Source organism: Salmo salar, chromosome ssa08 (assembly GCF_905237065.1).
Source record: "Salmo salar chromosome ssa08, Ssal_v3.1, whole genome shotgun sequence".
Classification (NCBI taxonomy): domain Eukaryota; kingdom Metazoa; phylum Chordata; class Actinopteri; order Salmoniformes; family Salmonidae; genus Salmo; species Salmo salar.
Window position 1 is genome coordinate 16,590,516 of NC_059449.1, and position 16,021 is coordinate 16,606,536.

Genomic DNA, 16,021 nt, shown 5'->3' on the forward strand with positions numbered 1-16,021 from the left:
GTGTCATGTCGACAGTTATCTTTTCACAGGTCACATGGAAAACTATTAGCCTAACATCTTTTCTCAGATCTGAGCTTTCCGGTCTAAAATGGCCATCACTAACTTAACAGATCGGTTAAGATTATTCCATTGAAGTGTTTTGAATGAAGACGTTGCTAGAGTGACTTTCCGAGGCGAGATATCCAGAGGCACGACAGGCTTAACATGCAGTAGAAGACAGAAGGGTGTTGTCCCACTGATTTCCACTTTAATTAGTGAAACCAATTCTTCGCACAAGCTAATCATTCAAGTGAACTTATGAGTAGCATGAGCTGGTGACATCACCAGCTCACCACTGAAGGTTCATCAATCCAAAATGAACAGTCTACGAGCTTTACAATTCTAGATGACTACAGCAAAAAAAAATGCTTTATTAAAAACATTTCCATGTGATCATGAATCCCAAGACAAATAGAACAGTAAATAAAGTGCTTTAATGCCAACAGAAATAACTTCCCTATGTGCCAATACTGCACAGCAGTAGAAGGGAGAAACATTAACGTGACCAGTCTCAGTTGAAGGCCCCAGGGTCCACATAAGGGTAGGCCAGGAACTGTCCTAGTTTGTTTCCTTTCTTGTCGTAGTGAAGCGTGCGGAAGCACCGCTCACAGAAGAGACACGGGTCATTTGGGGCAAATGGATCATTTGTGGTTAACCATCTGAAAACAAAACAAGTCAAATTAGTACACTGACAACTTGTAATGAATTAAAACTAATGTACAGTCAGTTATTAGGGATACGTTTTTTTGGCCAGGTCATGTAAAAAAGGGAAAACTCATAACCCAAGTAAAGATGATCTTTTATTGTAGGTGACATTTTCTCTACACACCTGCCGATGTAGACGTGACACACGGCACACTTCCTGGTCATGACCCTGTGCTTGTGGGTAAGGAGAGGGTACAGCTTCCTATCCAGGCAGTCATCCTTATGAGTTAGTCTGGAAACATTGGGCAGGGATAAAATAAAACATACCATGTCCACACTAATGAAACCTAGCCAAACCAAGCTGTACTGAGCTAGCCTTGTTACGTATCCACCATAGTGGCTGGAACCTTTCACCTTTAGCGTGGAATGATCTCCAATGCACTTTAAAATATGATGAATTGGTGTCAAACTCATTCCATGGAGGGCCATGTGTCTGCTGGTTTTTGTTTTTCCTTTTAATGAAGACCTGGACAACCAGGTGAGGAGAGTTCCTTACTAATTGCTGACCTTAATCAAATCAAGTACAAGGGAGGAGCGAACACTCGGTCCTCCGTGGAATGAGTTTGACCCCTGCGCTGTAGGCCTAGGGCACTTTTTCCCCCAAACTCAGTCCTCTGGACCCCAAGGGGTGCACATTTTGTTTTTTTGCCCTAACACTACACAGCTGATTCAAATGATCAAAGGTTGATGATTATTTGAATCAGTTGTGTAGTTCTAGGGCAAAAACCAAAACGTGCACCCGTTGGGGTCCAGAGGACCGAGTTTGGAAAACACTGGTCTAGGGCATGTGATGGCTCCTAGGGGATCTTTTTACTGAACAATGTATTTTAAAATGACAATACATGAAAAGAAAAACACTATCCAATTTTTTTTTGGAATGAATGTGTATTCTGTATTGTATTAAACAGGACTCGTCTGGAAAAGAGACCTTGATCTCAGCCTTGACTCCCTGTCAAAATAAAGGTTAAATAAATAAAAACTGTGTTGAAAAGGACAAAGTGATGGGAAAATATCTGAGCCAGCACAGTTTGGTAACGGTTCTCCTGGCAGCACTTCTTGGAAACGTCACGCCACAAAACCAGCCTTCATGCATAGTTAGTGCCTCCAGCAAAGAAAACCAGTCAGAAGAATGCTAAAAGACAAATCAGTCTCAGAAAACTGAAAAGGCAGACCTACAATACAGATCAATTAGAAAGGCTCAAGGCTCTTTATCATGTGAGTGAATTGATCAAAGACAAGACTTGATCCTATTCATCTAGAAAGCGCAGCACTTTCCCCTGACCTGCTGTCTTACCAGATATCTGGCCTTCTTCACAGTACTGATATGAGTAAGGTGAACTGATTTCTGACATTGATTTCTCATAGATACAGCAACATGTTATGGCTCTGTAGTCGGCACTTTGGTTTTTAAATGACACAACGACTGAGGTTAAAGTGTAGACTGTCAGCTTAAATTTGAGCTTATTTTCATCCATATCAGGTGACCTGTTTAGAAATTAACACACTTTTTGTACATTTGGAAAGTACTTAGACCCCTTGACTTTTCATATTTTGTTACGTTACAGCCTTATTCTAAAATTGATTAAATGTTTTTTTCCCCCCACTCAATCTACACACAATACCTCATAATGGTTTGTAGAAATGTTTGCAAATATATACAAAAAAATGTAATATTAAAATGTACATAAGTATTCAGACCCTTTACACAGTACTTTGTTGAAGCACCTTTGGCAGTGATTAAGGCCTCAATTATTCTTGGGTATGACGCTACAAGCTTGGCACATCTGTATTTAGGGAGTTTCTCCCATTCTTCTCTGCAGAGCCTCTCAAGCTCTGTCAGGTTGGATGGGGAGCGTCGCTGCACAGCTATTTTCAGGTCTCTCCAGAGATAGTCGATCGGGTTCAAGTCCAGGCTCTGGCTGGGCCACTCAAGGACATGTCCCGAAGCCACTCATGCGTTGTCTTGGCTGTGTGCTTAGGGTCGTTGTCCTGTTGGAAGGTGAACCTTCGCCCCAGTCTCAGTGGCGGTTCTAGACCATTTCAACTGGGGGGGGCCAAGCTGGGGCCAGTTGTACTTTTAGAGGGGCCAGTTACATTAGACGTTATTGTTGTCATATCGTTTTCTTCACTGCATTGCAGGCATTAGCAGGCAAAAGACCATGTTCATAATCATTAGTGTTCCGCGTTGCCACTGTCTAATAACGGATGTAAAAAAAAAAAAGAACGATATAAAAAAATTATGTAAAAATTATTTCATACTCCACATTTTAGGGGGGCCACAAGGGGGTCCAATATTGTCACAGGGGCACTGGCCCCCCCTGCCCCCCCCCCCAGAATCACCCCTGCCCAGTCTGAGGTCCTGAGCGCTCTAGAGCAGGTTTTCATCAAGGATCTCTCTGTACTTTGCGACATTCATCTTTCCCCTCGATCCTGACTAGTCTCCCAGTCCTTGCTGCTGAAAAACATGCCCACAGCATGATGCCGCCACTACCATGCTTCTCCAGACGTGACACTTGGAATTCAGGCCAAAGAGTTCAATCTTGGTTTCATCAGACCAGAGAATCTTGTTTTTCATGGTCAGGTGCCTTTTGGCAAACTCCAAGCAGGCTGTCATGTGCCTTTTACTGAGGAGTGGCTTCCGTCTTGCCACTCTACAATAAAGACCTGATTGATGGAGTGCTGCAGAGATGGTTGTCCTTCTGGAAGGTTCTATCTCCACAGAGGAACTCTGGAGCTCTGTCAGAGTAACCATCAGGTTCTTGGTCACCTCCCTGACCAAGGCCCTTCTCCCCCGATTGCTCAGTTTGGCCAGGCAACCAGTTCTAGGAAGGGTCTTGGTGGTTCCAAACTTATTCCATTTTAGAATGATGGAGGCCACTGTGTTCTTGGGGACCTTCAATGCTGCAGACATTTTATGGTACCCTTCCCCATATCTGTGCCTCAACACAATCCTGTCTCGGAGCTCTACGGACAATTCCTTCAACGTATTGGCTTGGTTTTTGTTCTGACATGCACTGTCAACTGTGGGACCTTATACAGACAGGCGTGTGCCTTTCCAAATCATGTCCAATCAATTGAATTTACCACAGGTGGACTCCAAGTTGTAGAAACATCAAGGATGATCAATGGAAACAGGATGGACCTGAGCTCAATTGAGTCTCATAGCAAAAGGGTCTAAATGCTTAAGTAAATAAGGTGTTTTTTTATTTTTAGTACATTTGCTAATATTTTAAAATGCCTGTTTTCACTAATGTCATTATGGGGTAGTATGTGTAGATTGATGAGGAAAATTGTTTAATCCAATTTTGGAATAAGGTTGTAATGTAACAATGTGGAAAAGCATATGTTGACAAGATGTTGGGGAATATTGACCAACTGAGCATCAGTGTACAGCTCAATAAACACACTAGGCGTTTTGTTACATTTCAGTCTGCTGTGACGCATTTAAAGTGTCATATTGAGATGCAAACTCAATGTAAACTCTATATCTGACATGGTACAGGTGTCTTTTTTATAAATCCATAACTGTGTGTGTCATGTGTATACTTTTGTTTCAAAGTAGATTTAAGACTACCATGAATCACTCTGTGACCCTGATTTAGCCCACTGCAGTAAAAGGTTATTAAGGGGGTAAAATTATCTGTTTAAGTCATTAGTAAAGAACACATTAAAAGAGTCCAATTATATTTTTTAGGTGGTTTTAAGCCTGTCAAATCATGTATTGCTTCATAAGCAGAAATAATGTGGGTGCCCAAGTCATTAATCATGTGGTGAACCTAGGGTCACCCTAAGTTCATAATATTGAACGCATTAAGGCGTTATCTGTTAGACGCCTCGAGTTCCGAGCTTGCAGACACGTCGCTGCTTGTAAATACCCGCTTGTAACCTTACACACACACACACACCCCCCCCCGCATATAGCCTCGTTATTGTTATTTTATTTATTTTTAGTTGATTTAGGAAATATTTTCTTAAATCCTATTTTTCTTAACTGCATTGTTGGTTAAGGGCTTGTAAGTAAGCGTTTCACAGTAAGGACTACACCTTTTGTATTCAGCGCATCTGACAAATATAATTTGATTTGACACACATCCCAAGAACCCATTGGCTCTTGTGTAGAGACGGAAACAGAGCGGGGGGGAAAATCGAGAGAAAGATTTTATTGAAAGGTAAATAACATTTTCTTTAAAACCTTTTATTTTCTTAAATCTTTAGTACAGAAATGTAAGCATACATATTACAATTATTAAAGTTTTCTATACAATATTAAAAGACTGTTCTTAGAGAAGAGCATGTCCGTCTTTGACCTGGGACTGACTGTAACTGAACACCACCCCCACTTGCCCTCCTACCCCTTGTACAATACATAAATAACCCTTACCCTCATACCCCTTGTACAAAGTATAAATAACCCTTTGAGCTAAGTATCAGCTCATGACACACCACCTTGTGAAACACATCCCAGTCCTCAAGCCTGTATTCCACTCAAGGTTTGGTCTGTATATTCTTCTCCTTCGGCTAAGGTATAGAGCTTCACTCTACAGGCTGGGTAATCAAATGCATAACCCCATAGCTGTCCATCAAACATAACCACTTGATCTCCCAGCACCTTTATGGGTAGTATTTGGGTTCTGCACAAATGTAGAAAACAAATGTTTCTAGTGCTGATTTATACTAAGCCCTTTTTCTATTGACTCCTACTTCCGATGTTACGGTCATCACATGCGTGTCTGTAAGTAACACCTCCATGTTTTTCTTCTTTAGATTTTTCGGTTTCTCTCGAGGTTTCTTCTTGCTCGCAGGACAAGCCTAAGACCGACTTATACACAGGCAGACCTATCCGGTCAGAGAGGGCTGCCTCGCTTCTAGGCCTTAGGAAACTTTGCAGTATTTTTTTATGTATCATTCCTTACATTGTTAGCCCAGAAAATCTAAAGTGTTATTTCATACAGCCAGGAAGAACTATTGGATATCAGAGCGACATCAACTTTCCAGCACTACAACCAGGAATACAACTTTCCTGAAGTGGATCCTTTGTCCGAACCACCCAGGGCATTTGAAGTGATTCCAGAGGCTGACCCAAAACAACAACACCGAGGCGCGCACACCACCCACCGCTTCCGAGTATATTACTTGCTAATGTCCAGTCTCTAGAAAACAAGGTAGATGGAATTAGGGCAAGGGTTGCTTTCCAGAGAGACATCAGGGATTGTAACATACTGTTTCACGGAAACATGGCTCTCTCGGGATATGCTGTCGGAGTTGGTACAGCCACCTGGATTCTTTGTGCATCGCGCCGACAGGAATAAACATCTCTCCGGGAAGAAGAAGGTGCCGGGGCTGTGTTTCATGTTTAATGACTCACGGTGTAATTGTAACAACATACAGGAACTCAAGTCCTTCTGCTCACCCGACCTAGAATTACTCACAATCAAATGCTGACCGAATTCTCCTCGGTTATTATCACAGCCGTAATATATCCCCCCTCAAGCAGATACGACGGCCCTCAAGGAACTTCAGTAGACTTTATGCAAAGTGGAAACCATATATCCGGAGGCTGCATTTTTTGTAGCTGGGGATCTTAACAAAGCAAATTTGAGAACAAGACTACCTAAATTCTATCAGCATATTGATCGCGCTGGAAAAACACTGGGTCACTGCTACTCTAACTTCTGCGATGCATACAACGCCCTCCCCCACCCTCCTTTCGGCAAATGTGATCGACTCCATTTTGCTCCTCCCTTCCTATAGGCAGAAACTCAAACAGGATGTACCTGTGCTAAGAATCCACGCTTCAAGATTGTTTTGATCACGCTGACTGGGACATGTTCCGGGTAGCCTCAGAGAATAATATTGAAGTATACACTGAGTCTGAGTGAGCTTATAAGGAAGTGTATAGGAGATGTTGTACCTACTGGGACTATTAAAATCTACCCTAACCAGAAACCGTGGATAGATGGCGGCATTCACACAAAACTGACAGTGGGAACCACCACATTTAACCATGGAAAGGTGACTGGGAATATGGCCGAATACAAACAGTGTAGTTATTCCCTCCGCAAGGCAATCAAACAAGTGAAATGTCAGTATAGAGACAAAGTGGAGTCGCAATTCAACGGCTCAGACGCGAGACATATGTGGCAGGGTCTACAGACAATCACGGACTACAAAAGGAAAACCACCCACGTCAAGGACACTGACGTCTTGCTTCCAGACAAACTAAACATCTTTGTCCGCTTTGAGGATAATACAGTGCCAACGATGCTGCCCGCTACTAAGGACTGTGGGCTCTCCTTCTCCGTGGCTGACGTGAGTAAGACATTTAAACACGTTAACCCTTGCAAGGCTGCTGGCTCAGACCGCATCCTCAGAGCATGCGCAGACCAGCTGGCTATTCAAGGCTTGATTACCAACAACACAGCCTACAGGGAAGAGGTGAGGACACCGAGTGTGGTGTCAGGAAAACAACCTCTCACTCAACAAAACAAAGGAGATGATCGTGGACTTCAGGAAACAGCAGAGGGAGCACCCCCCTATCCACATCAACGGGAAAGTAGTGGAGAGGGTGGAAAGTTAAGTTCCTGGGCATACACATCACAGACAAACTGAAATGGTCCATCCACACAAACAGCGTGGTGAAGAAGGCGCAACAACAGGTCACCAAAAACTCTCAAACTTTTACAGAAGCACAATTGAGAGCATCCTGTATCACAGCCTGGTACGGCAACTGCACCGCCCTCAACCGCAAGGCTCACCAGAGGGTGGTGCAGTCTGCACAGCGCATCATCAGGGGCAAACTACCTGCCCTCCAGGACACCTACACCACCCGATGTCACAGGATGGCCAAAAAGATCAAGGTCAACAACCACCCGAGCCACTGCCTGTTCACACCGCTATCATCCAGAAGGCGAGGTCAGTACAGGTGCATCAAAGCTGGGACCGAGAGACTGAAAAACAGCTTCTATCTCAAGGCCATCAGACTGTTAAACAGCCATCACTAACTCAGAGAGCCTGCTGCCTATATACACAGACTTGAAATCATTGGCCACTTTAATAATTGGACACTAGTCACTTTAATAATGTCACTTTAATAATGTTTACATGTCTTGATTTACTCATCTCATATGTATTTTATAGCATCTATTGCATCTTGCCTATGGTCGCTCTCATTGCTCATCCATATATTTATATGTATATATTCTTATTTCATACCTTTACTTAGATTTGTGTGTATAAGGTAGTTGTTGGGGAATTGTTAGATATTACTTTAGATATTACTGCACTGTCGGAACTAGAAACAAGCATGTCGCTACACCCGCAATAACATCTGCTGAACATGTGTATGTGACCAATACAATTTCATTTGAAATAGCTTTTTCATGTTCATTCTACAAGGGGTCACACGCTCACAACACAACAATTCCACAAGTTCCCTACAAAACTTCAACTGTTTGAACTGTCAAAAGTTCTCCCCGAAAAGTATTTTTTTTTTTTTTACATATTTTTACTTTAAACACATTTCTTTAAGTTCAACAAGTTCACTACACATCACCTGAGAGGATGTCACTTAGAGATCAACAAGTTCACTACACATCACCTGAGAGGATGTCACTTAGAGATCAACAAGTTCACTACACATCACCTGAGAGGATGTCACTTAGAGATCAACAAGTTCACTACACATCACCTGAGAGGATGTCACTTAGAGATCAACAAGTTCACTACACATCACCTGAGAGGATGTCACTTAGAGATCAACAAGTTCAAACACACTTTTCTTCAAATAAACAGGTGTCCTGTCAAATTACCTAATGACACACTAAATATAGTGACAACATCCAGAGAGGATGTCATTAAGAGGTCAACCAAAAGGACACAGCAAAGCACATCAATCAGTTTGACAGCAACTTTACTATATTCGCTCTTGCATATGCTGTTTGTTTTGGTTGTGTTTCAGATTTATTTTGTGGCCAATACAAATTCATGATAAATAATGTAGTGTGTCATTTTGGAGTCACTTTTATTGTAAATGACACAACACATTATTTACCATGAATTTCTATTGGCCACAAAATAAATCTGAAACACAACCAAAACAAACAGCAAATGCATCCCAAAAATGTGTAGAGTCACAAGTTTGATATAGTCATTGCGTGCTATGAACATGGGACCAAATACTAAACATTTTACGTGAATTTGTCTCAATACTTTTGGTCCCCTAAAATGGGGGGGACTATGTACAAAAGTGCAGTAATTTCTGAAGGGTTCACCCAATTTGGATAAAAATACCCTCAAATTAAAGCTGACAGTCTGCACTTTAACCTCATAGTTGTATCATTTATAATCCAAAGTGCTGGAGTACAGAGCCAAAACAACAAACATGTCACTGTCCCAATACTTTTAGAGCTCACTGTAGGGGGAAACGACACACCAAGTCAAAGCTCAAAATCCAGGTATCAATATGGATGACAAAATATGACCTCTGACCTGATATCGGTGATGATGACAACATGCTCGCAGTCTCCCTGGTGACAGAAGAGGTAGGGGTAGCCCACCTTCACCTTCAGGTCGTAGAACCTGGTGTCCTCCATCTTGGCCTTGTGGAACGTGGGGAAGTCTCTGGTCTTTGCCCAATCAATGGTGGTCCTGGAAATATAGTACAATGCAACTTTGTCCAATTTGAAAAGTACAGTAGAAAGTAGAGGAAGAGAAATGAACGCCAACACCCAGAAAATACGCTTTGGAAATTCATCTTCATTTACACAGAACAAAAATCTAAAAGCGCAACAATTTAAGATTTTACTGAGTTACAGTTCATATTGAAATAAATAAATAAATTAGGCCCTAAACAGCTCTGGTGGACATTCTTGCAGTCAGCATGCCAATTGCACGCGCACTCAAAACTAGAGATATCTGTGGCATTGTGTTGTGTGACAAAACTGCACATTTTAGAGAGTGGGCTTTTATTGTTGGCCAGCACAAGGTGCACCTGTGTAATGATTATGCTGTTTAATAAGCTTCTTGATATGACACCTGTTAGGTGGATGGATTATCTTGGCAAATGGGAGAAATGCTCACTAACAGGGCTGTAAACAACCTTTCAGAGAAATAGGCTTTGTGTGTATGAAACATTTCTGGGATCTTTTATTTCAGCTCATGAAACACGAGACCAACACTTTACATGTTGGGTTCATATTTTTGTTCAGTATACTTACTAGCCTTGTCTGCAAAATTATTTGATTATACTTGGGCTTAAAGGTTGTCTCCAGTTCATCAATAAAATGCACATGAATATCCATTAGATATAGCAGATACTGAGCAAATGGCTAAGTGGATGAGAGGGGCGCATGTAGAAAGTATTTTCCTATTTCCAATGGGTCTTGTGGCCTGGTTTGACATTTTAAAGAACTGGATTGTGGCCCATTACAATCTAACATCTGTTGATTCCGCTGACACATCCCCAAGGTTAACCCAGGCATATAGTTGAGTCTGGGTCATGGTTAGGCAAACCGAATGCAATATTCTGCACCTAAAACCTCCAAGTCTCCATCTCCGATCCAATATAGAGTTCTATGGCTGAAAAAAGTATTGTCTTAATACTTTGTGGATCTGCCCCTACCTCTCACGCTCTACAGTGTCGTCTCTGCACTACATAGGCCTGGCTTTTGTCTTTTTTGGGTTACTCCCTGGCTTCTACAGGCCCATTTCCACAGATGTTCTCTCACAAGATCAGGATGAGCTAAGGTGAGAGTTCAAGTAAGCCTAGTCTGAAGTGTTCAGTCTAGAGGTCGACCGATTAATTAGGGCCGATTTCAAGTTTTCATAACAATCGGAAATCGTATATATATTTTTTTACACCTTTATTTAACTAAGCAAGTCAGTTAAGAACACATTCTTATTTTCAATGACAGCCTACCGGGGAACGGGGGTTAACTGCCTTGTTCAGGGGCAGAACGACAGATTTTACCTTGTCAGCTCAGGGATTCAATCTTGCAACCTTACGGTTAACTAGTCCAACGCTCTAACCACCTGCTTTACATTGCACTCCACGAGGAGCCTGCCTGTTACGCGAATGCAGTAAGAAGCCAAGGTAAGTTGCTAGCTAGCATTAAACTTATCTTATAAAAAACAATCAATCAATCATAATCACTAGTCAACTACACATGGTTGATGATATTACTAGTTTATCTAGCCTGTCCTGCGTTGCATATAATCGCTTAGGTACACGTTGCTCCAACCATAAACATCAATGCCTTTCTTAAAATCAATACACAAGTATATATTTTTAAACCTGCATATTTAGTTAATATTGCCTGCCAGCATGAATTTCTTTTAACTAGGGAAAATGTGTCACTTCTCTTGCAAACAGAGTCAGGGTATATGCAGCAGTTTGGGCCGCCTGGCTCGTTGCGAACTGTGAAGACTATTTCTTCCTAACAAAGATAGCCGACTTCGCCAAACGGGGGATGATTTAACAAAAGCGCATTTGCGAAAAAAAAAAGCACAATCGTTGCACGACCGTACCTAACCATGAACATCAATGCCTTTCTTAAAATCAATACACAGAAGTATATATTTTTAAACCTGCATATTTAGCTGAAAGAAATCCAATTTAGCAGGCAATATTAACCAGGTGAAATTGTGTCATTTTGCGTTCGTTGCACGCAGAGTCAGGGTATATGCAACAGTTTGGGCCGCCTGGCTCGTTGCGAACTAATTTGCCAGAATTTTACGTAATTATGACCTAACATTGAAGGTTGTGCAATGTAACAGGAATATTTAGATTTAGGGATGCCACCCGTTAAATAAAATACGGAAGGAAAAACGTTTGACAGGAAAAACGTTTTGTTTTCGAGATGATAGTTTCTGGATTCGACCATATTAAATGACCTAAGGCTCATATCTGTGTGTTATTATGTTATAATTAAGTCTATGATTTGATAGAGCAGTCTGACTGAGCGATGGTAGGCAGCAGCAGGCTCGTAAGCATTCATTCAACCAGCACTTTCGACCGTTTTGCCAGCAGCACTTCGCAATGCTTCAAGCTGTTTATGACTTCAAGCCTGTCAACTCCCAAGATGAGGCTGGTGTAACCGATGTGAAATGGCTAGCTAGTTAGCCGGGTGCGCGCTAATAGCGTTTCAAACGTCACTTGCTCTGAGACTTGGAGTAGTTGTTCCCCTTGCTCTGCATGGGTAACGCTGCTTCGAGGGTGGCTGTTGTCGATGTGTTCCTGGTTCGAGCCCAGGTAGGAGCGAGGAGAGGGACGGAAGCTATACTGTTACACTGGCAATACTAAAGTGCCTATAAGAACATCCAATAGTCAAAGGTATATGAAATACAAATTGTATAGAGAGAAATAGTCCTATAATAACTACAATCTAAAACTTCTTACCTGGGAATATTGAAGACTCATGTTAAAAGGAACCACCAGCTTTCATATGTTCTCATGTTCTGAGCAAGGAACTTAAACGTTAGCTTTTTTACATGGCACATATTGCACTTTTACTTTCTTCTCCAACACTTTGTTTTGCATTATTTAAACCAAATTGAACACGTTTCATTATTTATTTGAGGCCAAATTTATTTTATTGATGTATTATATTAAGTTAAAATAAGTGTTCATTCAGTATTGTTGTATTTGTCATTATTACAACAATATATATATATATATATATATATATATATATATATATATATATATATGTAAATCGGCATCGGGTTTTTGGGCCTCCAATCGGTATTGAAAAATCATAATCGGTCGACCTCTAGTTCAGTCAGTCCAGTCGTTGTAGCCAGAGGGGATGATGGTTCAGTCAGTCCAGTCGTTGTAGCCAGAGGGGATGATGGTTCAGTCAGTCCAGTCGTTGTAGCCAGAGGGGATGATGGTTCAGTCAGTCCAGTCGTTGTAGCCAGAGGGGATGATGGTTCAGTCAGTCCAGTCGTTGTAGCCAGAGGGGATGATGGTTCAGTCAGTCCAGTCGTTGTAGCCAGAGGGGATGATGGTTCAGTCAGTCCAGTCGTTGTAGCCAGAGGGGATGATGGTTCAGTCAGTCCAGTCGATGTAGCCAGAGGGGATGATGGTTCAGTCAGTCCAGTCGATGTAGCCAGAGGGGATGATGGTTCAGTCAGTCCAGTCGATGTAGCCAGAGGGGATGATGGTTCAGTCAGTCCAGTCGATGTAGCCAGAGGGGATGATGGTTCAGTCAGTCCAGTCGATGTAGCCAGAGGGGATGATGGTTCAGTCAGTCCAGTCGATGTAGCCAGAGGGGATGATGGTTCAGTCAGTCCAGTCGATGTAGCCAGAGGGGATGATGGTTCAGTCAGTCCAGTTGTTGTAGCCAGAGGGGATGATGGTTCAGTCAGTCCAGTCGATGTAGCCAGAGGGGATGATGGTTCAGTCAGTCCAGTCGATGTAGCCAGATGACAGTTGGATGTCAGAGAAAGTGATAAAGAAGAGAGAGAGCCACTTACTCGCTCATGTCCTGACACTCAGGGTGACGCATGTCATTGTAGAAGACCCCTTCAAAGTAGAAGAAGGCGGATTTGAAGTGATCCTGAAACAGACAGTGAAAAGGTTCACCCAACACCGACATGATGATCAAGTCCTATTATGTAGGCTTATCCTCTGAGTGTGTGGCTGAGTATCTCCTAACTTAGACATCATCTCATGTATTACTAACCCTGTTCCATAGTCAATGTGTTCCAAGACTCACAATCAATGACTACCTGTGTAGCAGCACGTGTTCCACGTTGGAATGTACTGTATATCCATGATCGCTAGACGGTTCTTCTTGAGAAGTCGTCACCGAGCCGTGCACAAGAAATCTACTGGCATCTACTGAATGTTCGGTTTTGGATGTGGGGTGGTAGCGTCTAACATTTGGATTCATTCGTTTGTTGTGCACTGCTCGGTGATGTAAGGGACGACTTTTTAAGACGAACTGTCTACCGACTATGGATTCACATTCCGACGGTAGCCTAGCGTTTAGAGCGTTGGGTCAGTAACTACAACAGCTGCTAGTTCGAATCCCCGAGCCGACGTGAAAAACCTGCCTATGTGCCCTTGAGCAAAGACTTTAACCCTAATTGCTCCAGGGTCGCCGCTGATAATGGCTGACCCTGGACGTGACCCCAATCTCCGAGGGCGTCTCCGGCGGAGTTGGGATATGCAAAAAAGTCATTTCCATTTCACACGTGTATAATACATAATTGTACATGTGTGAAACAGGGAAATATAAGCAGCCACCTACCATTACAATAGTATGGTTTGAGCTTGAGTATCTCTTTGTGTGCGTGTCACCTTGCTGATGAAGTCCGGTGCCATGTCAGGCGTGTTGCTGAACTCTCCAAAGACCTGCAGGTCACTGATACAGCAGATAGCGTCCCTCAGGTCCACCAGACTATGGGAGCCCAGCATCTGAAGGGTCATGTGGGGCCTCACATACTTAAACTGGAAGAGAATGTACGTTATAGGGAAATAATGCAAGCTCTAGAATGCCCTTTAAGCCAATCAGAAATGGGTATTCAACAATGCCATGGTATAAATTAGATCAATAGGCAGAGATAATGTACATGTCTTACAAAAGCACATATTTTGTTGTGTCTAATGATGGAGATGGTTGGAATTAGGCTTTTCAACTTTTGGTGATTCTCACAAAGACTTGGAATCGAATAAGTGAAACTGCACATACTCTCTCAAATATGGCTGGGTAGAGAACGTTGATGCTCAAAATGATCTCCCCTTCTGGCACCAAGTCAACAGGGTCCTCAGGTCTTTTACCCACCGCCAGGCTCTCCTAGAAGATCAAACAACACACACACACACACACACACACACACACACACACACACAACAAGTCAATCATATGTCTAAAAACAGCCCCCCCTCTTAGCTCTTGTCGGTCGTGTTCATTAGGCACCAAACTGAAGAATACGACCCAGGGGTCTGGGTGCGTAGACTTCTGGGTGTCAGTCACGCTACAGGTTAAAGGTCACATCAACAGGTTATACTCTATGCAAGTGACGCACCGTTTTCCAAGAAGTAGCCTTGAAGTTTTTGAACTTTTGTAGGCTTTTTTAATGGTATTCTATGGGCAAAAAAAATGTGCGCAACAGTCTGCAACGCAAACACCAGGCAGAAGTAAATTCCTCCTCAAACAAATATACGTTTATATATCTTAAATTACTTAAATAATATAATCCTGAATCCCACAGAAGTAAAACGGAAGTAAAGCGGAAGGGGCGGTTACTTTCACAGGGTATAACTAACCAGTTCGTCTTGGTAGTGGTCAACTCTGCTGATCTTATCGATCCTCAGGGTGCCTTTGTAGTCCTGCTTCTTCTTCCTCTGTCTGAACATGAACAAGGAAACACCTTTTTAACGCAGTGAATGAGTAACTGTCTGCAGAACATGGAACTGGTGCATGTATCATGTATAAATGGTCTAGGATATCATTTGTATAGTAAAAACGTTGTAATGTTTTACATTAGTGTTTGAAGAGTGGGGTCAGGTGGCACAACGTTGGGGTCAAGAGGCTCGTCTTCAGCTTGACAGCGAAGAGTGTCAACGCTGGAAAAAAAATTCAACCATGTGAAGATCACAGAACAGATGGGTCATTTGACAGCAAAGGGTCTGAACCTTCACTTTATAAAAACCATCTCTGACACAACTAGTTTTGACCAAGATTCTAAAATGCGTCATAAAACAAAGGGGAGTGATATCCCAAGTCCACTACTACAGACGCTGAAGTTTAACACCAAAACATCGTATTATTGACAAACGATAACTAGCATATTGAGAAGTTACCGCTTGTCAACTAGACAGACAATGGCTTTTCAGCTACCTAGCTAGAGTACCAAATACATTTATAACTACCCCTTACTGTACAAACCTGCAGATAGCTTTCAGTTCATCCAACGTTTCTGGTGCGATTCCCATCTCCTTTGCAAAGTCCGCATCTTCAGTCTCTTCGTATTTTTCCTCGTATGAATAGTCAATTGGTTTCAATTTCTCAAGCCATGCTGTTCTGAATGAGCCAACGTGGAATGGTTTGGTGTTTATGTCTTTATACTCAAAAACTGGAATATTTTCGTTCGCGTTTGAACCGCTGCCCGCCGCCATTTTTTCATCTAAATGACGTCAAAATGCCCAGGTAACGCTGGGTAATGAAGTATCTCGAGATGGGAAAATACAAGGGAAACTACCGGTTGATTGAGTTATTTTACACTGGCCCGGGTTGAACCGGGCGAAACCCGGCACGTCATCTAGCGAAAG

General features: G+C 42.4%; 1 protein-coding gene across 1 annotated transcript; it reads right to left on the minus strand.

Annotated features, from left to right (window-relative positions):
- Positions 1 to 454: 454 nt before the first annotated feature.
- On the minus strand, positions 455 to 15,984 carry LOC106610347 (snRNA-activating protein complex subunit 3). Its single transcript, XM_014209666.2, has 9 exons — positions 15,639 to 15,984; positions 15,233 to 15,316; positions 15,017 to 15,098; positions 14,439 to 14,543; positions 14,048 to 14,197; positions 13,219 to 13,301; positions 9,232 to 9,390; positions 869 to 976; positions 455 to 698 (listed from the first exon to the last, which is right to left on the minus strand). The coding sequence occupies exons 1-9, from the start codon at positions 15,866 to 15,868 to the stop codon at positions 551 to 553; spliced, it is 1,149 nt and encodes a 382-aa protein (XP_014065141.1). The 5' UTR covers positions 15,869 to 15,984; the 3' UTR covers positions 455 to 550.
- Positions 15,985 to 16,021: the final 37 nt, after the last annotated feature.

What these genes read in the sequence shown, in the direction of transcription:
- LOC106610347 (XM_014209666.2), bottom strand. Translation starts at nt 15,868, where the DNA reads ATGGCGGCGGGCAGCGGTTCAAACGCGAACGAAAATATTCCAGTTTTT. An exon ending in GAACTGAAAGCTATCTGCAG is followed by an intron (nt 15,317 to 15,638) that starts GTTTGTACAGTA and finishes TTTTTTTTCCAG; the next exon opens with CGTTGACACTCTTCGCTGTC. An exon ending in GAGTGTCAGGACATGAGCGA is followed by an intron (nt 9,391 to 13,218) that starts GTAAGTGGCTCT and finishes CTATATTTCCAG; the next exon opens with GACCACCATTGATTGGGCAA.